At 49.3% G+C, this 27794-nt stretch overlaps 2 protein-coding genes and 1 long non-coding RNA gene across 12 annotated transcripts; 1 reads left to right on the forward strand and 2 right to left on the reverse strand.

Moving 5' to 3' along the window:
• On the reverse strand, window positions 1-9306 carry LOC127906609 (FHF complex subunit HOOK interacting protein 1A-like). The gene is made up of 4 exons (XM_052459021.1): window positions 8725-9306; window positions 3256-3434; window positions 3060-3180; window positions 1-534 (listed from the first exon to the last, which is right to left on the reverse strand). The coding sequence occupies exons 1-4, from the start codon at window positions 8942-8944 to the stop codon at window positions 293-295; spliced, it is 762 nt and encodes a 253-aa protein (XP_052314981.1). The 5' UTR covers window positions 8945-9306; the 3' UTR covers window positions 1-292.
• Window positions 9307-9522: 216 nt separating this feature from the next.
• LOC127906909 (FHF complex subunit HOOK interacting protein 1A-like) lies at window positions 9523-27640 on the reverse strand (the record flags this gene model as incomplete). The annotated part of the gene is made up of 10 exons (XM_052460715.1): window positions 27522-27640; window positions 22866-23082; window positions 22596-22786; window positions 19246-19347; window positions 16928-16984; window positions 16045-16131; window positions 14332-14499; window positions 12728-12807; window positions 12279-12451; window positions 9523-10205 (listed from the first exon to the last, which is right to left on the reverse strand). Coding segments are annotated over exons 1-10 (1860 nt in total), but the record flags the coding sequence as incomplete, so codon positions are not given.
• On the forward strand, window positions 18130-19048 carry LOC127906610 (uncharacterized). 10 transcript variants are annotated; one of them, XR_008062048.1, is made up of 3 exons: window positions 18130-18156; window positions 18781-18864; window positions 19025-19048. It is a non-coding gene; the product is annotated as an uncharacterized LOC127906610 (long non-coding RNA). The 10 variants fall into 10 exon arrangements; XR_008062047.1 differs by lacking the exon at window positions 19025-19048 and adding an exon at window positions 18989-19012; XR_008062046.1 differs by lacking the exon at window positions 19025-19048 and adding an exon at window positions 18965-18988.
• Window positions 27641-27794: the final 154 nt, after the last annotated feature.

Consider the following 27794-nt stretch of genomic DNA (forward strand, 5'->3'; position numbering starts at 1 on the left):
GTGAGTCAGGTGTGTTAATCTCCTCTATAGGTGAGTCAGGTGTGTTAATCTCCTCTATAGGTGAGTCAGGTGTGTTAATCTCCTCTATAGGTGAGTCAGGTGTGTTAATCTCCTCTATAGGTGAGTCAGGTGTGTTAATCTCCTCTATAGGTGAGTCAGGTGTGTTAATCTCCTCTATAGGTGAGTCAGGTGTGTTAATCTCCTCTATAGGTGAGTCAGGTGTGTTAATCTCCTCTATAGGTGAGTCAGGTGTGTTAATATATTCCTCTACAGGTGAATCAGGTGTGTTAATCTATTCCTCTATAGGTGAGACAGGTGTGTTAATCTCCTCTATAGGTGAGTCAGGTACTATAGAGTGTTCCTGTGCGATGGCAGCTAACTCCTTTAAGAACTCTGCATATAGAACCGTAGCGAAGACTCTGTTCCTGGCCTGCGGAGGAATGTTGGGACACGGGGGGACGTTCTGCATTATCTGCTGTGTTCCATTGGGTAGAACACTCTTCCTGTTATCACTATGACCGTCCTGGAGGAGCTCTGAGAGACAGAGGGAGAGAGAGACAGAGGGAGAGAGAGACAGAGGGAGAGAGAGACAGAGGGAGAGAGAGACAGAGGGAGAGAGAGACAGAGGGAGAGAGAGACAGAGGGAGAGAGAGAGACAGAGGGAGAGAGAGACACAGAGGGAGAGAGAGACACAGAGGGAGAGAGAGACACAGAGGGAGAGAGAGACACAGAGGGAGAGAGAGACACAGAGGGAGAGAGAGAGATACAGAGGGAGAGAGAGACACAGAGGGAGAGAGAGAGATACAGAGGGAGAGAGAGACACAGAGGGAGAGAGAGAGATACAGAAGGAGAGAGAGAGAGACACAGAGGGAGAGAGAGAGATACAGAAGGAGAGAGAGAGAGATACAGAGGGAGAGAGAGAGAGAGGGAGATACAGAGGGAGATACAGAGGGAGAGAGAGAGATACAGAGGGAGAGAGAGAGATACAGAGGGAGAGAGAGGGAGATACAGAGGGAGAGAGAGAGATACAGAGGGAGAGAGAGATACAGAGGGAGAGAGAGAGATACAGAGGGAGAGAGAGAGGGAGAGAGATACAGAGGGAGAGAGATACAGAGGGAGAGAGAGAGGGAGAGAGATAGCGAGAGACAGAGGGAGATACAGAGGGAGAGAGAGAGACAGAGGGAGAGAGAGAGGGAGAGACAGAGGGAGATACAGAGGGAGAGAGAGAGATACAGAGGGAGAGAGAGAGATACAGAGGGAGAGAGAAAGGGAGAGACAGAGGGAGATACAGAGGGAGATACAGAGGGAGAGAGAGAGATACAGAGGGAGAGAGAGATACAGAGGGAGAGAGAAGGGAGAGACAGAGGGAGATACAGAGGGAGATACAGAGGGAGAGAGAGATACAGAGGGAGAGAGAGAGATACAGAGGGAGAGAGAAAGGGAGAGACAGAGGGAGATACAGAGGGAGATACAGAGGGAGAGAGAGAGATACAGAGGGAGAGAGAGAGAGAGAGAGAGGGAGAGAGACAGAGAGAGAGAGAGACAGAGAGAGGGAGGGAGACAGGGAGAGAGAGACAGATGGAGAGAGAGGGAGGGAGACAGGGAGAGAGAGACAGAGAGAGGGAGGGAGAGAGAGAGGGAGGGAGAGAGACAGAGAGGGGGAGAGAGCGATAGAGAGGGAGGGAGGGATGGAGAGAGAGAGAGACAGAGAGAGGGAGAGAAAGACAGAGGGAGAGAAAGACAGAGGGTCAGAGTGTGTGTGTTGGATGGATAGATGGATGGTGGTAGGTGGATGATGGGTGGATGGATGATGGTGGGTGGGTGGGTGGGTGGGTGGATGGATGATGGTGGGTGGGTGGATGGATGGATGATGGTGGGTGGGTGGATGGATGATGGGTGGGTGGGTGGATGGATGGATGATGGTGGGTGGATGGATGATGGTGGGTGGATGGATGGATGATGGTGGGTGGATGGATGGATGATGGTAGGTGGATGGATGGATGATGGTGGGTGGATGGATGGATGATGGTGGGTGGGTGGATGGATGATGGGTGGGTGGATGATGGTGGATGGATGGATGATGGTGGGTGGATGGATGGATGATGGTGGGTGGATGGATGGATGATGGTGGGTGGGTGGGTGGGTGGGTGGGTGGATGGATGGATGGATGATGGTGGGTGGGTGGATGGATGATGGTGGGTGGGTGGGTGGATGGATGATGGTGGGTGGGTGGATGGATGATGGTGGATGGATGATGGTGGGTGGATGATGGTGGGTGGGTGGGCGGGTGGACGATGGTGGTGGGTGGGTGGGTGGATGGATGATGGTGGGTGGGTGGGTGGATGGATGATGGTGGGTGGATGGATGGATGGATGATGATGGTGGGTGGGTGGATGGATGGATGATGGTGGGTGGATGGATGGATGATGGTGGGTGGATGGATGGATGATGGTGGGTGGATGGATGGATGATGGTGGGTGGGTGGGTGGATGATGGTGGGTGGGTGGATGGATGGATGATGGTGGGTGGATGATGGTGGGTGGATGATGGTGGGTGGGTGGATGGATGGATGATGGTGGGTGGATGATGGTGGGTGGATGGATGAAGGTGGGTGGGTGGATGGATGGATGATGGTGGGTGGATGGATGGATGATGGTGGGTGGATGGATGATGGTAGGTGGATGGATGGATGATGGTGGGTGGATGGATGGATGATGGTGGGTGGGTGGATGGATGATGGGTGGGTGGGTGGATGGATGGATGATGGTGGGTGGATGATGGTGGGTGGATGGATGAAGGTGGGTGGGTGGATGGATGGATGATGGTGGGTGGATGGATGGATGATGGTGGGTGGATGGATGGATGATGGTGGGTGGGTGGGTGGATGATGGTGGGTGGGTGGATGGATGGATGATGGTGGGTGGATGATGGTGGGTGGGTGGATGATGGTGGGTGGGTGGATGATGGTGGGTGGGTGGATGATGGTGGGTGGATGGATGGATGATGATGGGTGGATGGATGATGGTGGGTGGGTGGATGATGGATGGATGGATCCTAACCTCTGAGTTTCAGTGCTTGGTCTCTGGCCAGTAGGTATCTCCATGCTTCTCTGACTGTAGCAGGAAACTCTGTCTGGTCTGTTGCGTACTGCTCTATCTGCACACGCACTGAGACCAGCACCTACACACACACACACCTCCATTAGATGCAATTTAACACACAAAATGACAGGGACACACACACCTCTGGTCCTACCTGGTATAGTGTGTGTACGTTGGGCGGTGGGTCAGTGTGCGTGTTCAGTAGGAACGCCCGGAGGAGAGGCTGGGGGTATTTGGCGAGCTGAGACAGGATCCCTGTAACTAGCAGGTTGACTGGAATAGGGTTCTCCAACAGGTTCTCCAACCGTGACAGCAGAACACTAATGAACGGGCCTGTGGAACCACACAACACAGAGCTATAAACTAGACATTGACAGGAGAACTGCAGAACTCAGTGGGAGATTGAGAGCTGATGTTTGAATCGCGTATCATTGATTAAAACTTAGAACCTTCAACATGCGAGCGGCACGAGAACCCCTCGTTATTTTAGAACCCTCATCATTCTACAACCCTCCATTCTACAACCCTCGTTATTTTATAACACTCGTTATTTTAGAAACCTCATCATTCTACAACCCTCGTTATTTTAGCACCCTCGTCATTCTACAATCCTCGTTATTTTAGAACCCTGGTCATTCTACAACCCTTTTTATTTTAGAACCCTCATTATTTTAGAACCCTCGTCATTCTACAACCCTCTTTATTTTAGAACCCTCGTCATTTTACAACCCTCTTTATTTTAGAACCCTCGTCATTCTACAACCCTCACTATTTTAGAACCCTCATCATTCTACAACCCTCGTTATTTTAGAACCCTCGTCATTCTACAGCCCTCATTATTTTAGAAACCTCATCATTCTACAAACCTCGTTATTTTAGAACCCACGTCATTCGCACAACCCTCGTTATTTTAGAACCCTCATCATTCTACAACCCTCGTCTTTCTACAACCCTCATTATTTTAGTACCCTCGTCATTCTACAACCCTCGTTATTTTAGAACCCTCATCATTCTACAACCCTCGTCATTCTACAACCCTCGTTATTTTAGAACCCTCGTCATTCTACAACCCTCTTTATTTTAGAACCCTCGTCATTCTACAACCCTCGTCATTCTACAATCCTCGTTATTTTAGAACCCTCGTCATTCTACAACCCTCGTTATTTTAGAACCCTCGTCATTCTACAACCCTCGTCATTTTAGAACCCTCGTCATTCTACTACCCTCGTTATTTTAGAACCATCGTCATTCTACAATCCTCGTTATTTTAAAACCCTTGTTATTCTAAAACTCTCGTTATTTTAGAACCCTCGTTACTCTACAACCCTCGTTATTTTAGAACCATCGTCATTCTAGAACCCTCGTCATTCTACAACCTCGTCATTCTACAACCCTCGTCATTCTACAACCCTCGTCATTCTACAACCCTCGTTATTCTACAACCCTCGTCATTCTACAACCCTCGTTATTTTAGAACCCTCGTTATTTTAGAACCATTGTCATTCTACAACCCTCATTATTTTAGAAACCTCATCATTCTACAAACCTCGTTATTTTAGAACCCACGTCATTCCCACAACCCTCGTTATTTTAGAACCCTCATCATTCTACAACCCTCGTCATTCTACAACCCTCGTTATTTTAGAACCCTCATCATTCTACAACCCTCGTCATTCTACAACCCTCGTTATTTTAGAACCCTCGTCATTCTACAACCCTCTTTATTTTAGAACCCTCGTCATTCTACAACCCTCGTCATTCTACAATCCTCGTTATTTTAGAACCCTCGTCATTCTACAACCCTCGTTATTTTAGAACCCTCGTCATTCTACAACCCTCGTCATTTTAGAACCCTCGTCATTCTACTACCCTCGTTATTTTAGAACCATCGTCATTCTACAATCCTCGTTATTTTAAAACCCTTGTTATTCTAAAACTCTCGTTATTTTAGAACCCTCGTTACTCTACAACCCTCGTTATTTTAGAACCATCGTCATTATAGAACCCTCGTCATTCTACAACCTCGTCATTCTACAACCCTCGTCATTCTACAACCCTCGTCATTCTACAACCCTCGTTATTCTACAACCCTCGTCATTCTACAACCCTCGTTATTTTAGAACCCTCGTTATTTTAGAACCATCGTCATTCTACAACCCTCATTATTTTAGAAACCTCATCATTCTACAAACCTCGTTATTTTAGAACCCACGTCATTCGCACAACCCTCGTTATTTTAGAACCCTCATCATTCTACAACCCTCGTCTTTCTACAACCCTCATTATTTTAGAACCCTCGTCATTCTACAACCCTCGTTATTTTAGAACCCTCATCATTCTACAACCCTCGTCATTCTACAACCCTCGTTATTTTAGAACCCTCGTCATTCTACAACCCTCGTTATTTTAGAACCCTCGTCATTCTACAACCCTCGTCATTTTAGAACCCTCGTCATTCTACAACCCTCGTTATTTTAGAACCCTCGTCATTCTACAACCCTCGTCATTTTAGAACCCTCGTCATTCTACTACCCTCGTTATTTTAGAACCATCGTCATTCTACAATCCTCGTTATTTTAAAACCCTTGTTATTCTAAAACTCTCGTTATTTTAGAACCCTCGTTATTTTAGAACCATCGTCATTCTAGAACCCTCGTCATTCTACAACCTCGTCATTCTACAACCCTCGTCATTCTACAACCCTCGTCATTCTACAACCCTCGTCATTTTAGAACCCTCATCATTCTACAACCCTCGTTATTTTAGAACCCTCGTCATTCTACAACCATTGTCATTCTACAACCCTCATTATTTTAGAAACCTCATCATTCTACAAACCTCGTTATTTTAGAACCCACGTCATTCCCACAACCCTCGTTATTTTAGAACCCTCATCATTCTACAACCCTCGTCATTCTACAACCCTCGTTATTTTAGAACCCTCATCATTCTACAACCCTCGTCATTCTACAACCCTCGTTATTTTAGAACCCTCGTCATTCTACAACCCTCTTTATTTTAGAACCCTCGTCATTCTACAACCCTCGTCATTCTACAATCCTCGTTATTTTAGAACCCTCGTCATTCTACAACCCTCGTTATTTTAGAACCCTCGTCATTCTACAACCCTCGTCATTTTAGAACCCTCGTCATTCTACTACCCTCGTTATTTTAGAACCATCGTCATTCTACAATCCTCGTTATTTTAAAACCCTTGTTATTCTAAAACTCTCGTTATTTTAGAACCCTCGTTACTCTACAACCCTCGTTATTTTAGAACCATCGTCATTATAGAACCCTCGTCATTCTACAACCTCGTCATTCTACAACCCTCGTCATTCTACAACCCTCGTCATTCTACAACCCTCGTTATTCTACAACCCTCGTCATTCTACAACCCTCGTTATTTTAGAACCCTCGTTATTTTAGAACCATCGTCATTCTACAACCCTCATTATTTTAGAAACCTCATCATTCTACAAACCTCGTTATTTTAGAACCCACGTCATTCGCACAACCCTCGTTATTTTAGAACCCTCATCATTCTACAACCCTCGTCTTTCTACAACCCTCATTATTTTAGAACCCTCGTCATTCTACAACCCTCGTTATTTTAGAACCCTCATCATTCTACAACCCTCGTCATTCTACAACCCTCGTTATTTTAGAACCCTCGTAATTCTACTACCCTCGTTATTTTAGAACCATCGTCATTCTACAATCCTCGTTATTTTAAAACCCTTGTTATTCTAAAACTCTCGTTATTTTAGAACCCTCGTTATTTTAGAACCATCGTCATTCTAGAACCCTCGTCATTCTACAACCTCGTCATTCTACAACCCTCGTCATTCTACAACCCCAGTTATTTTAGAACCTTCGTCATTCTACAACCCTCATTATTTTAGAACCCTCGTCATTCTACAACCCTCGTTATTTTAGAACCCTCGTCATTCTACAATCCTCGTTATTTTAGAACCCTCGTCATTCTACAACCCTCGTCATTCAACAATCCTCGTTATTTTAAAACCCTTGTTATTTTAGAACCCTCGTCAATCTACAACCCTCGTCATTCTACAACCCTCGTCATTCTACAACCATCGTCATTCTACAACCCACATTATTTTAGAACCCTCGTCATTCTACAACCCTTGTTATTTTAGAACCCTCGTCATTCTACAACCCTCGTTATTTTAGAACCCTCGTCATTCTACAACCATCGTCATTCTACAACCCACATTATTTTAGAACCCTCGTCATTCTACAACCCTCGTTATTTTAGAACCCTCGTCATTCTACAACCCTCGTCATTTTAGAACCCTCGTCATTCTACAACCCTCGTTATTTTAGAACCATCGTCATTCTACAATCCTCGTTATTTTAAAACCCTTGTTATTCTAAAACTCTCGTTATTTTAGAACCCTCGTTACTCTACAACCCTCGTTATTTTAGAACCATCGTCATTCTAGAACCCTCGTCATTCTACAACCTCGTCATTCTACAACCCTCGTCATTCTACAACCCTCGTCATTCTACAACCCTCGTCATTCTACAACCCTCGTTATTTTAGAACCCTCGTCATTCTACAACCCTCGTTATTTTAGAACCATCGTCATTCTACAACCCTCGTTATTTTAGAACCATCGTCATTCTACAACCCCAGTTATTTTAGAACCTTCGTCATTCTACAACCCTCATTATTTTAGAACCCTCGTCATTCTACAACCCTCGTTATTTTAGAACCCTCGTCATTCTACAATCCTCGTTATTTTAGAACCCTCGTCATTCTACAACCCTCGTCATTCAACAATCCTCGTTATTTTAAAACCCTTGTTATTTTAGAACCCTCGTCAATCTACAACCCTCGTCATTCTACAACCCTCGTCATTCTACAACCATCGTCATTCTACAACCCACATTATTTTAGAACCCTCGTCATTCTACAACCCTTGTTATTTTAGAACCCTCGTCATTCTACAACCCTCGTTATTTTAGAACCATCGTCATTCTACAACCCTCGTTATTTTAGAACCCTCGTCATTCTACAACCATCGTCAATCTACAACCCACATTATTTTAGAACCCTCGTCATTCTACAACCCTTGTTATTTTAGAACCTTCGTCATTCTACAACCCTCGTCATTCTACAACCCTTATTTTAGGACCCTCGTCATTCTACAACCCTTGTTATTTTAGAACCCTCGTCATTCTACAACCCTCGTTATTTTAGAACCATCGTCATTCTACAACCCTCGTTATTTTAGAACCTCCGTCATTCTACAACCCTCGTTATTTTAGAAACCTCATCATTCTACAACCCTCCATTCTATAACCCTTGTTATTTTAGAACCTTCGTCATTCTACAACCCTCGTTATTTTATAACCCTCGTCATTCTACAACCCTCGCTATTTTAGAACCCTCATCATTCTACAACCCTCGTCATTCTACAACCCTCATTATTTTAGAACCCTCGTCATTCTACAACCCTCGTTATTTTAGAACCGTCATCATTATACAACCCTCGTCATTCTACAACCCTTGTTATTTTAGAACCCTCGTCATTGTAAGGCCCTCAACATTCCACATAAAGTTTGCATACAGGCATGACAGTTCTGAATATCTCACCAGTGAAGGGTATCCCATGTTTTCTGTCTTGGCTGTTGCTCGTCAGTTCTGGACTGATCTCCGGTTCCAGATCGGCATCCTTCGGTTCCGGGGAGTCTGTAGAGAACACACTAAAGTCCACCTCCTCCTCCTCTCCTCCCTGGGCCAGAGCCAACACACGCTTCCTGAACTCTGTGATGTCATCGGTGACGTCATCAGGCTCCGCCCCCAGCGAGCGCATGAGCTCCCGATACTGGGACAGGAAGCTGTCATCCACCGCCGAGGTCGTAACCGGGCTTACAGGATGATCAGCATCGGTTTTGTTACAGTCCTGCTGTTTCTCGACTGGGTGTGTGTGGTTCTCTGAGGTGGTTCTCCCCTGGTGGTCTGGGGTTGTCGGGTCATTTGTCTGATTCACGGTCGTGGTCACCGTCCTGTTGCAGTTGTGGTCCAAATGCGGTCCAGACGACTTGCGTTTACGGCCATCGTCGACCTCCTCATTGACTGTGTGGTCCTCACAGCTCAGACCGTTACTGAGCAGCTGTGGTTGTGATCGCTTCTCCTCTCTCACCCCCTCTTCCTCTCTCACCCCCTCTTCCTCTCTCACCCCCTCTTCCTCTCTCACCCCCTCTTCCTCTCTCACCCCTCTTCCTCTCTCACCCCCTCTTCCTCTCTCACCCCCTCTTCCTCTCTCACCCCCTCTTCCTCTCTCACCCCCTCTTCCTCTCTCACCCCCTCTTTCTCTCTCACCCCCTCTTCCTCTCTCACCCCCTCTTCCTCTCTCATCCCCTCTTCCTCCCTCACCCCCTCTTCCTCTCTCACCCCCTCTTCCACGATCACCCCCACCTTCTCTCGTCTATGCGTTCCATGTCTGTGAACAAGCGAGGTTGTTTGACTAACAACTGGTTTCCTGGTTTGTGGAGTAGTCCTGCGGTCAGGTTTGTATTCCACCTCGTCTTTCTGTGCTATGAGGTTATAGACCAACACATCGTCCTGAAAGTCCGACTCCTCTACGTAGGAGCCTTGGATCAACATAATGGCCGAACGTCTCATCTCCTGAATATGCTGAGGGGTTTCGATATGTACTGGGGGGGTGAGCGGGAGGGAGGAGGAGGAGGGGAGGGCACTATCATCCCACTCATAACTATCATCCCACTCCAACTCGACCACACTCCCCCTCCCTCCGTCTCCCCCTCTATGTTGGTTTCCCATGGTTACAGGGGGGGAGGTGACGGGAGGGCTGGGAGATGAAGTCCAGTTAAAGGTTTGATTCATCTTCTCCACCTCTAACTCTTGCTCTCTCTCTTCTTCCCCGTCTTCCTCCTCTCGGGCTGCAGGCTTCTCCCCGTCATAGGGACCAGACCAGACCAGACAGGCCTGGAGCGATGCAGCGATCCCAACTCTAGCATCCCAGAGGTACTGGAGATAGTTGACATTCATCAGGAGGTCTGTCCTGCAGATCCTGGAGTAACCAACACTGTCACCCTCTGACATGGGAACGTCTGAGGACCAGAGAAGAGGAGGAGAAGAGGAGGAGGAGAAAAAGAGGAGGAGGAGGAGGAGAAGAGGAGGAGGAGGAGGAGGAGGAGGAGGAGGAGAAGAAGAAGAAGAAGAAGAAGAAGAAGAAAAAGAAGAGAGACAGGTCAGTGATAGTGCAAGGTAGTGCTCTGTGTCAGCCTGGCTGTGTAGTGCTCTGTGTCAGCCTGGCTGTGTAGTGCTCTGTGTCAGCCTGGCTGTGTAGTGCTCTGTGTCAGCCTGGCTGTGTAGTGCTCTGTGTCAGCCTGGCTGTGTAGTGCTCTGTGTCAGCCTGGCTGTGTAGTGCTCTGTGTCAGCCTGGCTGTGTAGTGCTCTGTGTCAGCCTGGCTGTGTAGTGCTCTGTGTCAGCCTGGCTGTGTGCTCTGTGCAGCCTGGCTGTGTCAGCCTGGCTGTGTAGTGCTCTGTGTCAGCCTGGCTGTGTAGTGCTCTGTGTCAGCCTGGCTGTGTAGTGCTCTGTGTCAGCCTGGCTGTGTAGTGCTCTGTGTCAGCCTGGCTGTGTAGTGCTCTGTGTCAGCCTGGCAGCCTGTGTCAGCCTGGCTGTGTAGTGCTCTGTGTCAGCCTGGCTGTGTAGTGCTCTGTGTCAGCCTGGCTGTGTAGTGCTCTGTGTCAGCCTGGCTGTGTAGTGCTCTGTGTCAGCCTGGCTGTGTAGTGCTCTGTGTCAGCCTGGCTGTGTAGTGCTCTGTGTCAGCCTGGCTGTGTAGTGCTCTGCAGCCTGGCTGTGTAGTGCTCTGTGTCAGCCTGGCTGTGTAGTGCTCTGTGTCAGCCTGGCTGTGTAGTGCTCTGCCTCTGTGTCAGCCTGGCTGTGTAGTGCTCTGTGTCAGCCTGGCTGTGTAGTGCTCTGTGTCAGCCTGGCTGTGTAGTGCTCTGTGTCAGCCTGGCTGTGTAGTGCTCTGTGTCAGCCTGGCTGTGTAGTGCTCTGTGTCAGCCTGGCTGTGTAGTGCTCTGTGTCAGCCTGGCTGTGTAGTGCTCTGTGTCAGCCTGGCTGTGTAGTGCTCTGTGTCAGCCTGGCTGTGTAGTGCTCTGTGTCAGCCTGGCTGTGTAGTGCTCTGTGTCAGCCTGGCTGTGTAGTGCTCTGTGTCAGCCTGGCTGTGTAGTGCTCTGTGTCAGCCTGGCTGTGTAGTGCTCTGTGTCAGCCTGGCTGTGTAGTGCTCTGTGTCAGCCTGGCTGTGTAGTGCTCTGTGTCAGCCTGGCTGTGTAGTGCTGTGTCAGTGGCTGTGTAGTGCTCTGTGTCAGCCTGGCTGTGTAGTGCAGCCTGGCTGTGTAGTGCTCTGTGTCAGCCTGGCTGTGTAGTGCTCTGTGTCAGCCTGGCTGTGTAGTGCTCTGTGTCAGCCTGGCTGTGTAGTGCTCTGTGTCAGCCTGGCTGTGTAGTGCTCTGTGTCAGCCTGGCTGTGTAGTGCTCTGTGTCAGCCTGGCTGTGTAGTGCTCTGGGTCAGCCTGGCTGTGTAGTGCTCTGGGTCAGCCTGGCTGTGTAGTGCTCTGTGTCAGCCTGGCTGTGTAGTGCTCTGGGTCAGCCTGGCTGTGTAGTGCTCTGTGTCAGCCTGGCTGTGTAGTGCTCTGTGTCAGCCTGGCTGTGTAGTGCTCTGTGTCAGCCTGGCTGTGTAGTGGGTGTGAGTGTGTGAGTGTGTGTTTTCAGTGTGTGTGTGTGTGTGTGTGTGTGTGTGTGTGTGTGTGTGTGTGTGTGTGTGTGTGTGTGTGTGTGTGTGTGTGTGTGTGTGTTTTCAGTGTGTGTGTGTGTGTGTTTTCAGTGTGTGTGTGTGTGTTTTTTCAGTGTGTGTGTGTGTGTTTTCAGTGTGTGTGTGTGTGTTTTCAGTGTGTGTGTGTGTGTTTTCAGTGTGTGTGTGTGTGTTTTCAGTGTGTGTGTGTGTGTTTTCAGTGTGTGTGTGTGTGTTTTCAGTGTGTGAGTGTGTGTTTTCAGTGTGTGTGTCCAGTGTGTGTTCTCACCATTCCCCCCAGCCCAGTGGATGTGTTGGGTGTGAGAGTGTTTGTTTTCAGTGTGTGAGTGTGTGTTTTCAGTGTGTGTGTCCAGTGTGTGTTCTCACCATTCCCCCCAGCCCAGTGGATGTGTTGGGTGTGAGTGTGTACGGCTCCGAGGCGCAGGGGGCACCAGGAGGGAGTGAGGAAGAGGAATTTAACAGCTGATGAAGAGTAGGCGTCTCTGTCCTTGAGAGAGCGTCGTTCTCTCACACACAGGTGTGTACATGGGATCAGATACCTGCAGAGAGGGGAGGGGAGAAACACACGGACGCATGCATGTCAGAGGAGGCTGGTGGGGGGAGCTATATGAGGCTCATTGTAATGTCTGGAATGGATCACGTTGACACACACACACACACTGAACACACACACACACACACACTGAAGACACACACACACTGAACACACACACACACACACACTGAACACACACACACACACACACACTGAACACACACACACACACTGAACACACACACACACACACACACACTGAACACACACACCTTCCTACCTGAGTATGAGCTGAAGCATGACGTCTTCACAGAACAGACCAATGAGAGTTCGGAACAAAGCCAGAGACACTGTACCTAACTATAACACACAGGGGTCAAAGGTCAAACCACTGTACCTAACTATAACACACAGGGGTCAAAGGTCAAACCAGTGTACCTAACTATAACACACACAGGGGTCAAAGATCAAACCACTGTACCTAACTATAACACACAGGGGTCAAAGATCAAACCACTGTACCTAACTATAACACACAGGGGTCAAAGGTCAAACCACTGTACCTAACTATAACACACAGGGGTCAAAGGTCAAACCACTGTACCTAACTATAACACACAGGGGTCAAAGGTCAAACCACTGTACCTAACTATAACACACAGGGGTCAAAGGTCAAACCACTGTACCTAACTATAACACACAGGGGTCAAAGGTCAAACCACTGTACCTAACTATAACACACAGGGGTCAAAGGTCAAACCACTGTACCTAACTATAACACACAGGGGTCAAAGGTCAAACCACTGTACCTAACTATAACACACAGGGGTCAAAGGTCAAACCACTGTACCTAACTATAACACACAGGGTCAAAGGTCAAACCACTGTACCTAACTATAACACACAGGGGTCAAAGGTCAAACCACTGTACCTAACTATAACACACAGGGGTCAAAGGTCAAACCACTGTACCTAACTATAACACACAGGGGTCAAAGATCAAACCACTGTACCTAACTATAACACACAGGGGTCAAAGGTCAAACCACTGTACCTAACTATAACACACAGGGGTCAAAGATCAAACCACTGTACCTAACGATAACACACAGGGGTCAAAGATCAAACCACTGTACCTAACTATAACACACGGGTCAAAGATCAAACCACTGTACCTAACTATAACACACAGGGGTCAAAGGTCAAAACACATGAAATCAACATTTTAGTGATTAACAAAATTAATAAGAGAACAGAGTCTGTCTGTGTGTGTGTGTGTGTGTGTGTGTGTGTGTGTGTGTGCGTGTGTGTGTGACTGTGTGTCTGCCTCTGTGTCGGTCTCTGTGTCGGTCTGTCTGTGTTACCTGGAAGGGTGTGTTACCTCTAGAGACCAGTGTGTTACCTGGAAGGGTGTGTTACCTGGAAGGGTGTGTTACCTCTAGAGACCAGTGTGTTACCTGGAAGGGTGTGTTACCTCTAGAGACCAGTGTGTTACCTCTAGAGACCAGTGTGTTACCAGGAAGGGTGTGTTACCTCTAGAGACCAGTGTGTTACCTGGAAGGGTGTGTTACCTGGAAGGGTGTGTTACCTAGAAGGGTGTGTTACCTCTAGAGACCAGTGTGTTACCTGGAAGGGTGTGTTACCTCTAGAGACCAGTGTGTTACCTGGAAGGGTGTGTTACCTGGAAGGGTGTGTTACCTAGAAGGGTGTGTTACCTCTAGAGACCAGTGTGTTACCTGGAAGGGTGTGTTACCTGGAAGGGTGTGTTACCTCTAGAGACCAGTGTGTTACCTGGAAGGGTGTGTTACCTCTAGAGACCAGTGTGTTACCTGGAAGGGTGTGTTACCTCTAGAGACCAGTGTGTTACCTGGAAGGGTGTGTTACCTGGAAAGGTGTATTAACTCTGGACACCAGTGTGTCTAGGAGCTGGACGTTGTCGTGTGTGTGTAGCAGTATGAAGGAGAGGAAGGTCTGGAGGAGTGCAGGCTCTGACACCGAGCGGAGGAAGAGGTCCAGATACGCTGTAGTGGTCATCACCTCTTCTAGTGTACACTACAGCCAATCAGAGGACAGAGATATAGACACACACTACAGCCAATCAGAGGACAGAGATATAGACACACACTACAGCCAATCAGAGAACAGAGATATAGACACACACACTACAGCCAATCAGAGGACAGAGATATAGACACACACTACAGCCAATCAGAGGACAGAGATATAGACACACACTACAGCCAATCAGAGAACAGAGATATAGACACACACACTACAGCCAATCAGAGGACAGAGATATAGACACACACACTACAGCCAATCAGAGGACAGAGATATAGACACACACACACAGCAGCCAATCAGAGGACAGAGATATAGACACACACTACAGCCAATCAGAGGACAGAGATATATACACATATTACAGCCAATCAGAGGACAGAGATATAAACACACACTACAGCCAATAGAGAACAGAGATATAGACACACACACACACTACAGCCAATCAGAGAACAGAGATATAGACACACACACACTACAGCCAATCAGAGAACAGAGATATAGACACACACACACTACAGCCAATCAGAGAACAGAGATATAGACACACACTACAGCCAATCAGAGAACAGAGATAAAAACACACACTACAGCCAATCAGAGAACAGAGATATAGACACACACACACTACAGCCAATCAGAGAACAGAGATATAGACACACACACACTACAGCCAATCAGAGAACAGAGATATAGACACACACACAATACAGCCAGTCAGAGAACAGAGATATAGACACACTCACACTACAGCCAATCAGAGGACAGAGATATAGACACACACACACTACAGCCAATCAGAGAACAGAGATATAGACACACACACAGCAGCCAATCAGAGAACAGAGATATAGACACACACTACAACCAATCAGAGAACAGAGATAAAGACACACACACACAGCAGCCAATCAGAGAACAGAGATATAGACACACACTACAGCCAATCAGAGAACAGAGATATAGATACACACTCACACAGCAGCCAATCAGAGAACAGAGATATAGACACACTCACACTACAGCCAATCAGAGGACAGAGATATAGACACACACACACTACAGCCAATCAGAGAACAGAGATATAGACACACACACAGCAGCCAATCAGAGAACAGAGATATAGACACACACACACAGTATATAATATAATAATAATATATGCCATTTAGCAGACGCTTTTATCCAAAGCGACTTACAGTCATGTGTGCATACATTCTACGTATGGGTGGTCCCGGGAATCGAACCCACTATCCTGGCGTTACAAGCGCCATGCTCTACCAACTGAGCTACAGAAGGGGACTAATGAGAATTTATTTCAGGAGAAATTAGGAATTTCATTGACCAATCAGAAATTATTAACAAAGGACTAGAGGAAGACAAATGAAATACTGTAACCAATTAGCATTAAGTAGACAGAACTACAGGAAGTTTGGAGACCAATGAGCATTGTTGAAACAAGACTACAGGAAGTAGGGTGACCAATCAGCATCAAGCAGACAGACTACAGGAATCAGCAGTAGTGTGTATGACCTTGTGCAGAGCTGGAGCCAGTACAGGAACCAGGAAGCCATTGTAGATATATCCCAACAACTGACCTCTGATCGAGGGATGTCCAACCTGGGGGAGGGAGATGGGAGGGGGAGATGTGGAGGAGAGATGGGAGGGGGGGGGAGATGCGGAGGAGAGATGGGGAAGGGGGTGAGATGGGGAGGAGAAGGAGAGATGGAAGGGGGAATTGGGGAGAAAGAGAGGGGAGGTAAGACGGAGAAAGAGGGGGAGAGATGAGGGGAGGGAGAGAGAGATGGGGGAGGGAGGCAGATAGGGATGGGGAAGGGGAGGGAGGGAGGGAGAGACAGATAGGGGAGGGGAGGGGGAGAGAGTTAGTAGGGGGAAGATGGGGAAGGGAGGGAGAAATGGGGAGAAGGAGAGAGAGATGGGGGAGGGGAGGGAGAGATGGAAGGGGGGAATTGGGGAGAAAGAGAGGGGAGGTAAGACGGAGAAAGAGGGGGGAGAGATGAGGGGAGGGAGAGAGAGATGGGGGAGGGGGAAGATGGGGAGAAGGAGAGAGAGATGGGGGAGGGCAGAGATGGGGGAGGGGAGGGGAGGGGAAGAGACAGATGGGGGAGGGGGAAGATGCTTAGCTAGCCAGCTAAAGTTATTTTACAGTTAGTTAACAACTGTTTGGTAACTCTTTTGGTAGTTAGCGGTCTGCTGTAGTTTCAACAGACCGTGTTGACATGTAATAATTAGATCCACTTTCTATCGTAAGACAAAGAGCTGGGGAGGAAGTGTGTGTGTGTGTGTGTGTGTGTGTGTGTGTGTGTGTGTGTGTGTGTGTGTGTGTGTGTGTGTGTGTGTGTGTGTGTGTGTGTGTGTGGTGTAACATACATAGACCTCCATGTGTTTGTCTCACCTTAATGACAGAGCAGCAGAACTGCAGAGAGTTTAGAAACTGGACCAAAGCCGGAACCTGCATCCAGAAGAAATCAAGTCAATGTCAAGTAGCCAGCCAGCTAGGTAGCAAGGGAGCCAGCCAGAGCTAGGGAGCCAGCCAGCTAGGTAGCCAGCTAGGTAGCCAGCTAGGTAGCCAGCTAGGGAGCCAGCCAGGTAGCCAGCCAGGTAGCCAGCTAGGTAGCCAGCCGGTAGCCAGCTAGGTAGCCAGCTAGGTAGCCAGCCAGGGAGCCAGCCAGTTAGCCAGCTAGGTAGCCAGCCAGGTAGCCAGCTAAGTAGCCAGCAATCTAGCTACGTAGCCAGCCAGGCAGCCAGCAATCTAGCTAGGTAGCCAGCCAGGCAGCCAACAATCTAGCTAGGTAGCCAGCCAGGCAGCCAGAAATATAGCTAGGTAGCCAGCCAGGCAGCCAGCAATCTAGCTAGATAGGCAGCCAGCAATCTAACTACGTAGCCAGCCAGGTAGCTAGCAATCTAGCTAGGTAGCCAGCCAGGCAGCCAGCAATCTAGCTAGGTAGCCAGCCAGACAGCCAGCAATCTAGCTAGGTAGGCAGCCAGGCAGCCAGCAATCTAGCTAGGTAGTCAGCTAGCCAGCCAGGTAGCCAGCCAGCTAGCCAGGCAGCCAGCAATCTAGCTAGGTAGCCAGCCAGACAGCCAGCAATCTAGTTAGGTAGGCAGCCAGGCAGCCAGCAATCTAGCTAGGTAGTCATCTAGCCAGCCAGGTAGCCAGCCAGCTAGCCAGTTAGCCAGCCAGCTAACCAGCCAGGTAGCCATCTAGCCAGCCAGGTAGCCATCTAGCCAGCCAGCTAACCAGCCAGGTAGCCATCTAGCCAGCCAGGTAGCCAGCTAGCCAGCCAGGTAGCCAGGTAGCCAGGTAGCCAGCTAGCCAGCCAGGTATCCATCTAGCCAGCCAGGTAGCCAGCTAGCCAGCCAGGTAGCCAGCCAGGTAGCCAGCCAGGTAGCCAGCCAGCCAGCCAGGTAGGTAGTTGGCCATGTAGCCAGCCAGGTAGCCATCTAGCCATGTAGCCAGCCAGCCAGCCAGGTAGGTAGGTAGCCATGTAGCCAGCCAGGTAGCCAGCTAGCTATGTAGCCAGCCAGCCAGGTAGGTAGCCAGCTAGTCAGGTAGCCAGCCAGGTAACTAGCCAGCTAGCCAGTCAGGTAACTAGCCAGGTAGCCAGTCAGGTAACTAGTCAGGTAGCCAGTCAGGTAACTAGCCAGGTAGCCAGCCAGGTAACTAGCCAGGTAGCCAGTCAGGTAACTAGCCATGTAGCCAGCCAGGTAACTAGCCAGGTAGCCAGTCAGGTAACTAGTCAGGTAGCCAGTCAGGTAACTAGCCAGGTAGCCAGCCAGGTAACTAGCCAGGTAGCCAGTCAGGTAACTAGTCAGGTAGCCAGCCAGGTAACTAGCCAGGTAGCCAGTCAGGTAACTAGTCAGGTAGCCAGCCAGGTAACTAGCCAGGTAGCCAGCCAGGTAACTAGCCAGGTAGCCAGCCAGGTAACTAGCCAGGTAGCCAGCCAGGTAACTAGCCAGGTAGCCAGCCAGGTAACTAGCCAGGTAGCCAGCCAGGTAACTAGCCAGGTAGCCAGTCAGGTAACTAGCCAGGTAGCCAGCCAGGTAACTAGCCAGGTAGCCAGCCAGGTAACTAGCCAGGTAGCCAGCCAGGTAACTAGCCAGGTAGCCAGTCAGGTAACTAGCCAGGTAGCCAGCCAGGTAGCCAGCCAGGTAACTAGCCAGGTAGCCAGCCAGGTAGCCAGCCAGGTAACTAGCCAGGTAGCCAGTCAGGTAACTAGCCAGGTAGCCAGCCAGGTAACTAGCCAGGTAGCCAGCCAGGTAACTAGCCAGGTAGCCAGCCAGGTAACTAGCCAGGTAGCCAGCCAGGTAACTAGCCAGGTAGCCAGTCAGGTAACTAACTAGCCAGGTAGCCAGCCAGGTAACTAGCCAGGTAGCCAGTCAGGTAACTAGTCAGGTAGCCAGTCAGGTAACTAGCCAGGTAGCCAGCCAGGTAACTAGCCAGGTAGCCAGCCAGGTAACTAGCCAGGTAGCCAGCCAGGTAGCCAGCCAGGTAACTAGCCAGGTAGCCAGCCAGGTAACTAGCCAGGTAGCCAGTCAGGTAACTAGCCAGCTAGCTTGTACACAGATCTTTAATTCCATCCATCTCTGATAATTGTTAGAGTTATGCTTGATGCCATTGTAAATAGATCACTGTCTGTCCAAGGGTTTAAATGAAGCTGTTTTTAATCTGTGAGATTAAATGATAGGAAATGCTCCAAATGGTATATTTACCTGTACCCAGTCAGCTCTCTCCAGACAGTGCCAGTCTTCACTGTACACCTGTAGCTTCGCAGGTAGAGACGAATACAAACCACTCAGACCTGTAGCCAGTACCTAGACACACACACACACACACACACACACACACACACACACACACACACACACACACACACACACACACACACACACACACACACACACACACACACACACACACAGTCATGAGCCAAGGACTTTTCAATGCTGGAATGAAATTCCACTGCAGATTAGAGTTCACTGGAAGATCAGGATCTACAGAGAGGAGGGGGGGGGGGTTAGAGCCTGTCATGGAATACACCCCCACGCTACTCTGCTAACTCACAACAACAACAACAACAACTAATCAACAACTAAAAGACAACAACAACTGATCAACAACAACAACTAACCAACAACAACTAACCAACAACAACAACTAAACAACAACAACTAAACAACAACAACTAAACAACAACAACTAAACAACAATAGAACCAGTAAACAACAACAACAACTAAACAACAACAGAACCAGTAAACAACAACAACAACAACAACTAAACAACTAAACAACAACAACTAATCAACAACAACTAATCAACAACAACTAAACAACAACAACTAAACAACAACAAAACAACAACAACAACAACAAAACAACAACAACAACAACTAAACAACAACAACAACAACTAAACAACAACAACTAAACAACAACAACAACAACTAAACAACAACATCAACTATCCAACAACAACTAAACAACAACAACAACAACAACTAAACAACAACAACTAAACAACAACAACTAACCAACAACAACTAAACAACAACAACTAAACAACAACAACTAACCAACAACAACTAAACAACAACAACTAACCAACAACAACTAAACAACAACAACTAATCAACAACAACTAAACAACAACAACTAATCAACAACAACTAATCAACAACAACTAAACAACAACAACTAAACAACAACAAAACAACAACAACAACTAACCAACAACAACTAAACAACAACAACTAAACAACAACAACTAAACAACAACAACTAATCAACAACAACTAAACAACAACAACTAAACAACAACAACTAACCAACAACAACAACTAACCAACAACAACTAAACAACAACAACAACTAAACAACAACAACTAACCAACAACAACTAAACAACAACAACAACTAACCAACAACTACTAAACAACAACAACTAAACAACAACAACTAAACAACAACAACTAAACAACAACAACAACTAAACAACAACAACTAAACAACAACAACAACAACTAACCAACAACAACTAAACAACAACAACTAAACAACAACAACTAACCAACAACAACTAAACAACAACAACAACTAAACAACAACAACTAAACAACAACAACAACTAAACAACAACAACAACTAACCAACAACTAACAACAACAACTAAACAACAACAACAACTAACCAACAACTACTAAACAACAACAACTAAACAACAACAACTAAACAACAACAACTAAACAACAACAACAACTAAACAACAACAACTAAACAACAACAACAACAACTAACCAACAACAACTAATCAACAACAACTAACCAACAACAACAACTAAACAACAACAACTAACCAACACAACTAAACAACAACTAAACAACAACTACAACAACTAAACAACAACAACAACTAAACAACAACAACTAAACAACAACAACAACTAAACAACAACAACAACAACAACAACAACTAAACAACAACAACAACTAAACAACAACAACAACAACTATCCAACAACAACTAAACAACAACAACTAAACAACAACAACTAAACAACAACTAACCAACAACAACTAAACAACAACAACTAAACAACAACAACAACTAAACAACAACAACAACAACAACCAAACAACAACAACAACAACAACAACTAAACAACAACAACTAAACAACAACAACAACAACAACTAAACAACAACAACTAAACAACAACTAACAACAACAAAAAACAACAACTAAACAACAACAACTAAACAACAACAACAACAACTAAACAACAACAACAACTAAACAACAACAACAACTAAAACAACAACAACAACAACTAAACAACAACAACTAAACAACAACAACTAAACAACAACAACAACTAAACAACAACAACTAAACAACAACAACAACAACTAAACAACAACAACTAAACAACAACAACTAAACAACAACAACAACAACTAAACAACAACAACTAAACAACAACAACAACTAAACACCAACAACAACTAAACAACAACAACTAACCAACAACAACAACTAAACAACAACAACTAATCAACAACAACTAATCAACAACAACTAAACAACAACAACTAACCAACAACAACAAAACAACAACAACTAAACAACAATAGAACCAGTAAACAACAACAACTAATCAACAACAGAACCAGTAAACAACAACAACTAATCAACAATAGAACCAGTAAACAACAACAACTAATCAACAACAGAACCAGTAAACAACAACAATTAATCAACAACAGAACCAGTTGGTGTTGGAGTTAGCAGGAGGCTAAGAGCGCCGAGGCGATCAACCAATCAGGTCACAGCGTCCTAATCCCCCATCTCTAGATTGAGGTCAGCTCCATGGGCTAAATCTGGTACAGTCACACACAGTTCCACCGGGAGAAAGTGGTTTCTGATCTTTTTCACTGGTTTGATACTTACAAAAGCATGTGGACAACTCCTCTCTCTCCCTCCTCCCTCCTCTCTCTATTCTTTATCTCTCCCTTCTGTCACCCCGTATCCCCTCTCTCCTCTCTTCTCCTCCCTCCTCCCTCCCTCCCCCTCCTCCCTCCTCCCCTCCTCCTCCCTCCTCTCTCCCTCCCTCCTCCTCCTCCTCTCCTCTCTCCTCTCCCCTCTCCTCTCTCCTCTCTCTTCCTCCTCTCTCCTCCCTCCTCCCTCCTCTCTCTCTCTTCTTAATCTCTCCCTTCTGTCACCCCGTATCCCCTCTCTCCTCTCTCCTCCCTCCTCCCTCCTCCCTCCTCTCCCCTCTCCTCTCTCCTCTCTCCTCTCTCCTCCCTTCTCTCTCCATTGTAATCATATTAAGGCCTATTACATAAGGAGTAATGAGCTCAGCTTTTACCTCTCACTCACTGAGGGGAGGGGGAGAGGGGGAGAGGGAGGAGAGGGGAAGGGGGGTGGAGGGTGAGGAGAGGGGGGGGGTGGGGGAGGAGGGGGATGGAGGAGAGAGGGCGAGGGGCGATAAAAGATGAGTGACTACAAACTATGTGACAAACTCCCAGCGGTAGAGCTACAGTAACTACGGTAACCGGCTCACAGGACAGAAGTACGTGTTGTCTGTGATGTGTGTAGCGACTCTGGGGTTGTAGGTCGACAGCTGCATGATGAGCAGCAGAGCGTCCCGGGCCTGCAGTCCTACGCTGCCTTCCTGATGCGTGAAGGGGATCAGCAGGGAGAAGAGCAGGAAGTTGGCTGCCCCCTGGTCCTCACTGGTGTGGAAGAATAACTCTGAACAGGAGGAAGAAGAAGAAATCAGAAAACCACTTTATTGTCCATTTATCTAGCAGAAAACAGAACCAGAACCCACCTAACACTGAGGGGTCCTTAGCCAGCGCACCACACAGCTGGTTGAGCAGGAGAACCAACTCTGCTTCCACTGACCCTCCTCCTCCTCCTCCTCCTCCTCCTCCTCCACTCCCAGCTCCAGCACAGGAAGATAACAGCATCATTAAGGGTCGTAGAACAGGTTTGTGGTGCAGGAGAGGCTGTCTGGCCTGAGACAGCAACATCTGGTACATCCTCAGCTGTTGCAGAGAGGAGAGAGATGGGGAGTGTTGGGGGGGGGGCATAGAGAGGAGAAGGGGAGTGTTGGGGGGGCATAGAGAGGGGAGAGAAGGGGAGTGTGGTGTTGGGGGGGCATAGAGAGGAGAGAGATGGGGAGTGTGGTGTTGGGGGGCGGGGCATAGAGAGGAGAGATGGAATGGTCAGAGAGAGAGAGAGATGGAGGGGGCCAGAGAGAGAGAGAGATGGAGGGGGCCAGAGAGAGAGATGGGAGGGGGCAGAGAGAGAGATGGATGGGGCAGAGAGAGAGAGATGGATGGGGCAGAGAGAGAGATGGAGGGGGCCAGAGTGAGAGAGAGATGGAGGGGGCAGAGGAGAGAGAGAGATGGAGGGGGTCAGAGAGAGAGAGAGATGGAGGGGCCAGAGAGAGAGAGAGATGGAGGGGGTCAGAGAGAGAGATGGAGGGGGCCAGAGAGGGAGAGAGATGGAGGGGGCAGAGAGAGAGAGAGAGGGAGGGGGCCAGAGAGAGAGAGATGGAGGGGGCCAGAGAGAGAGAGATGAGATGGAGGGAGCCAGATGGAGGGGGCCAGAGAGAGATGGAGATGGGGGGGCCAGAGAGAGAGATGGAGGGGGCCAGAGAGAGAGAGAGATGGAGGGGGGCAGAGAGAGATAGATGGAGGGGCCAGAGAGAGAGAGAGATGGAGGGGGCCAGAGAGAGAGAGAGAGATGGAGGGGGCCAGAGAGAGAGAGAGATGGAGGGGTCAGAGAGAGAGAGATGGAGGGGGCCAGAGAGAGAGAGAGATGGAGGGGGCCAGAGAGGGAGAGAGATGGAGGGGGCCAGAGAGAGAGATGGAGATGGAGGGGAGATGGATGGGAGAGAGAGAGAGATGGATGGGGCAGAGAGAGAGAGAGATGGAGGGGCCAGAGTGAGAGAGAGATGGAGGGGGCAGAGAGAGAGAGAGATGGAGGGGGCAGAGAGAGAGAGATGGAGGGGCCAGAGAGAGATGGAGGGATGGAGGGAGGGCCAGAGAGAGAGAGATGGAGGGGGGCAGAGAGAGAGAGATGGAGGGGGCCAGAGAGAGAGAGATGGAGGGGGCCAGAGAGAGAGAGAGATGGAGGGGGCCAGAGAGAGAGATGGAGGGGGAGAGAGAGAGAGAGAGGGAGGGGGCCAGAGAGAGAGAGAGAGATGGAGGGGGCCAGAGAGAGAGAGAGATGGAGGGGGCCAGAGAGAGAGAGATGGAGGGGGCCAGAGAGAAGGAGATGGAGATGGAGGATGGAGGGGCCAGAGGGAGAGAGATGGAGGGGGCCAGAGAGAGAGAGAGATGGAGGGGGTCAGAGAGAGAGAGATGGAGGGGGCAGAGAGAGAGAGAGATGGAGGGGGCCAGAGAGAGAGATGGAGGGGGCAGAGAGAGAGATGGAGGGGCAGAGAGAGAGAGATGGAGGGGTCAGAGAGAGAGAGGAGGAGGAGGGGGCCAGAGAGAGAGAGAGGGGGCCAGGAGGGGGATCAGAGAGAGAGAGATGGAGGGGGCAGAGAGAGAGAGAGATGGAGGGGGCCAGAGAGAGAGAGATGGAGGGGCCAGAGAGAGAGAGAGAGATGGAGGGGGCCAGAGAGAGAGAGAGATGGAGGGGGCCAGAGAGAGAGATGGATGGAGAAGAGAGAGAGAGAGAGATGGAGGGGCCAGAGAGAGAGGATGGAGGGGGCCAGAGAGAGAGAGATGGGGGCCAGAGAGAGAGAGAGAGAGATGGAGGGGCCAGAGAGAATGGAGATGGAGGGGGAGATGGAGAGAGGAGAGAGATGGAGGGGGCCAGAGAGAGAGAGAGATGGAGGGGGCCAGAGAGAGAGAGATGGAGGGGGTCAGAGAGAGAGAGAGATGGAGGGGGCAGAGAGAGAGAGATGGAGGGGCCAGAGAGAGAGAGAGAGATGGAGGGGGCAGAGAGAAAGATGGAGGGGGCAGAGAGAGAGAGATGGAGGGGGCCAGAGAGAGAGAGAGATGGAGGGGGCCAGAGAGAGGAGGGGGCAGATGGAGAGAGGGGGGGCCAGAGAGAGAGAGATGGAGGGGGCCAGAGAGAGAGAGAGATGGAGGGGGCCAGAGAGAGAGAGAGATGGAGGGGGCCAGAGAGAGAGATGGAGGGGAGAGAGAGAGATGGAGGGCAGAGAGAGAGAGGAGGGAGGAGAGAGAGAGAGATGGAGGGAGGGAGACAGAGAGATGAGAGAGATGGAGGGGGGGGCAGAGAGAGGAGATGGAGGGAGAGATGGAGAGAGAGAGAGATGGAGGTGGCCAGAGAGAGAGATGGAGAGATGGAGGATGGAGGGGTCAGAGAGAGAGAGATGGAGGGGCAGAGAGAGAGAGATGGAGGGGGCAGAGAGAGAGAGAGAGATGGAGGGGGCAGAGAGAGAGAGATGGAGGAGAGAGCCAGAGAGAGCAGAGAGAGAGATGGAGGGGCAGAGAGAGAGAGATGGAGGGCAGAGAGAGAGATGGAGGGGGCAGAGAGAGGAGAGAGAGATGGAGGGGCAGAGAGAGAGAGATGGAGGGGGCAGAGAGAGAGAGATGGAGGGGCCAGAGAGAGAGAGGAGATGGAGGGGAGGCCAGAGAGAGAGAGATGGAGGGGGCAGAGAGAGAGAGATGGAGGGGGCAGAGAGAGAGAGAGATGGAGGGGGCCAGAGAGAGAGATGGAGGGGGCCAGAGAGAGAGATGGAGGGGGTCAGAGAGAGAGAGAGATGGAGGGGGCCAGAGAGAGAGAGATGGAGGGGGTCAGAGAGAGAGATGGAGGGGGCCAGAGAGAGAGATGGAGGGGGCAGAGAGAGATGGAGAGAGAGGAGGGGGGGTAGAGAGAGAGAGATGGAGGGGGCCAGAGAGAGAGGGGGGCCAGAGAGAGAGAGAGAGATGGAGGGGGCCAGAGAGAGAGATGGAGAGAGAGGAGAGATGGAGGGGGCCAGAGAGAGAGATGGAGGGGGCCAGAGAGAGAGAGAGATGGAGGGGAGAGAGAGAGATGGAGGGGGCAGAGAGAGAGATGGAGGGGGCCAGAGAGAGATGGAGGGGGCAGAGATGGATGGAGGGCAGAGAGAGAGAGAGAGGGCCAGGAGGGGATGGAGGGCAGAGAAGAGAGATGGAGGGGGCAGAGAGGAGAGATGGAGGGGGCCAGAGAGAGAGAGAGATGGAGGGGAGAGAGAAGAGATGGAGGGCCAGAGAGAGAGAGAGATGGAGGGGGTCAGAGAGAGAGAGATGGAGGGGAGAGAGAGAGAGATGGAGGGCAGAGAGAGATGGATGAGGGCCAGAGGAGGGATGGGGGCCAGAGAGAGAGAGAGATGGAGGGGGCAGAGAGAAAGATGGAGGGGGCAGAGAGAGAGAGAGATGGAGGGGCCAGAGAGAGAGAGATGGAGGGGGCAGAGAGAGAGAGATGGAGGGGGCCAGAGAGAGAGAGATGGAGGGGGCAGAGAGAGAGAGATGGAGAGAGAGAGAGATGGAGGGGGCCAGAGAGAGAGAGGGGCCAGAGAGAGAGGGATGGAGGGGGTCAGAGAGAGAGAGATGGAGGGGGCCAGAGAGAGAGATGAGAGATGAGAGGGGCCAGAGAGAGAGAGAGATGGAGGGGCAGAGAGAGAGAGATGGAGGGGGCAGAGAGAAGAGAGATGGAGGGGGCAGAGAGAGAGAGATGGAGGTGGCAGAGAGGGAGAGAGATGGAGGGGGCAGAGAGAGAGAGAGATGGAGGGGGTCAGAGAGAGAGAGATGGAGGGGGCAGAGAGAGAGAGAGATGGAGGGGCAGAGAGATGGAGAGAGATGGAGATGGGGCAGAGACAGAGAGATGGAGGGGGCCAGAGAGAGAGAGATGGAGGGGGCAGAGAGAGAGATGGATGGGGCAGAGAGAGAGAGATGGAGGGGGCAGAGAGAGAGAGGAGGGGGCAGAGAGAGAGATGGAGGGGGAGAGAGGGATGGAGGGGGCAGAGAGAGAGAGATGGAGGGGCAGATGGAGAGAGAGATGGAGATGGGGGGGCCAGAGAGAGAGATGGAGGGGGGATGGGGCAGAGAGAGAGAGATGGAGGGGGGCAGAGAGAGAGATGGAGGGGTCAGAGAGATGGAGGGGGCAGAGAGAGAGATGGATGGGGCAGAGAGAGAGAGATGGAGGGGGAGCAGAGAGAGATGGAGGGGGAGACAGAGAGAGATGGAGGGGTCAGAGAGAGAGAGATGGAGGGGGTCAGAGAGAGAGAGAGAGATGGAGGGGGCCAGAGAGAGAGAGATGGAGTGGGGCAGAGACAGAGAGATGGAGGGGGCAGAGAGAGATTGGGGATAAGCATTATCAATTACTCACCCTGTCACTAAAACAGTCAATAATACCCTTCCAGGGTGGTTTTCCTCTTCATTGCTGTTTTTGGGGGGTTTTAATAATAATAATAATAATATAATAATAATAATATAATAATAAGGCATCTATTGATTGATAAATAACAGGTAAAAAAAATAATCACTTGTTCCAGTTTCATATCGTCAGTGAAGTGTCGTCTCAGACTCCAGAGGAACAGTCTCTCCATCACGCCTTCTACAACCACAAACTCTAGGATGGCTCCCATCGCTCCGCCCAGGCCCGGCTCCTGAGGACATCAAAAACAATACTTCTGTCATTCAACTAAATTTATGTTGTTCACTTTGTATTTCAACTGAAATGTTCTATTGTCTATTTATCCGTGTACATCAGTATCTACAGTATGACTGCCATGTTGGTAGCATGGAGGGGGAGCATA

The sequence above is a fragment of the Oncorhynchus keta genome, chromosome 13, assembly GCF_023373465.1.
Source record: "Oncorhynchus keta strain PuntledgeMale-10-30-2019 chromosome 13, Oket_V2, whole genome shotgun sequence".
In the NCBI taxonomy this organism is placed as follows: domain Eukaryota; kingdom Metazoa; phylum Chordata; class Actinopteri; order Salmoniformes; family Salmonidae; genus Oncorhynchus; species Oncorhynchus keta.

What these genes read in the sequence shown, in the direction of transcription:
- LOC127906609 (XM_052459021.1), bottom strand. Translation starts at nt 8,944, where the DNA reads ATGCGCTCGCTGGGGGCGGAGCCTGATGACGTCACCGATGACATCACA. An exon ending in ACATGGGATACCCTTCACTG is followed by an intron (nt 3,435 to 8,724) that starts GTGAGATATTCA and finishes GTGGTTCCACAG; the next exon opens with GCCCGTTCATTAGTGTTCTG. An exon ending in CCAAGCACTGAAACTCAGAG is followed by an intron (nt 535 to 3,059) that starts GTTAGGATCCAT and finishes TCTGTCTCTCAG; the next exon opens with AGCTCCTCCAGGACGGTCAT.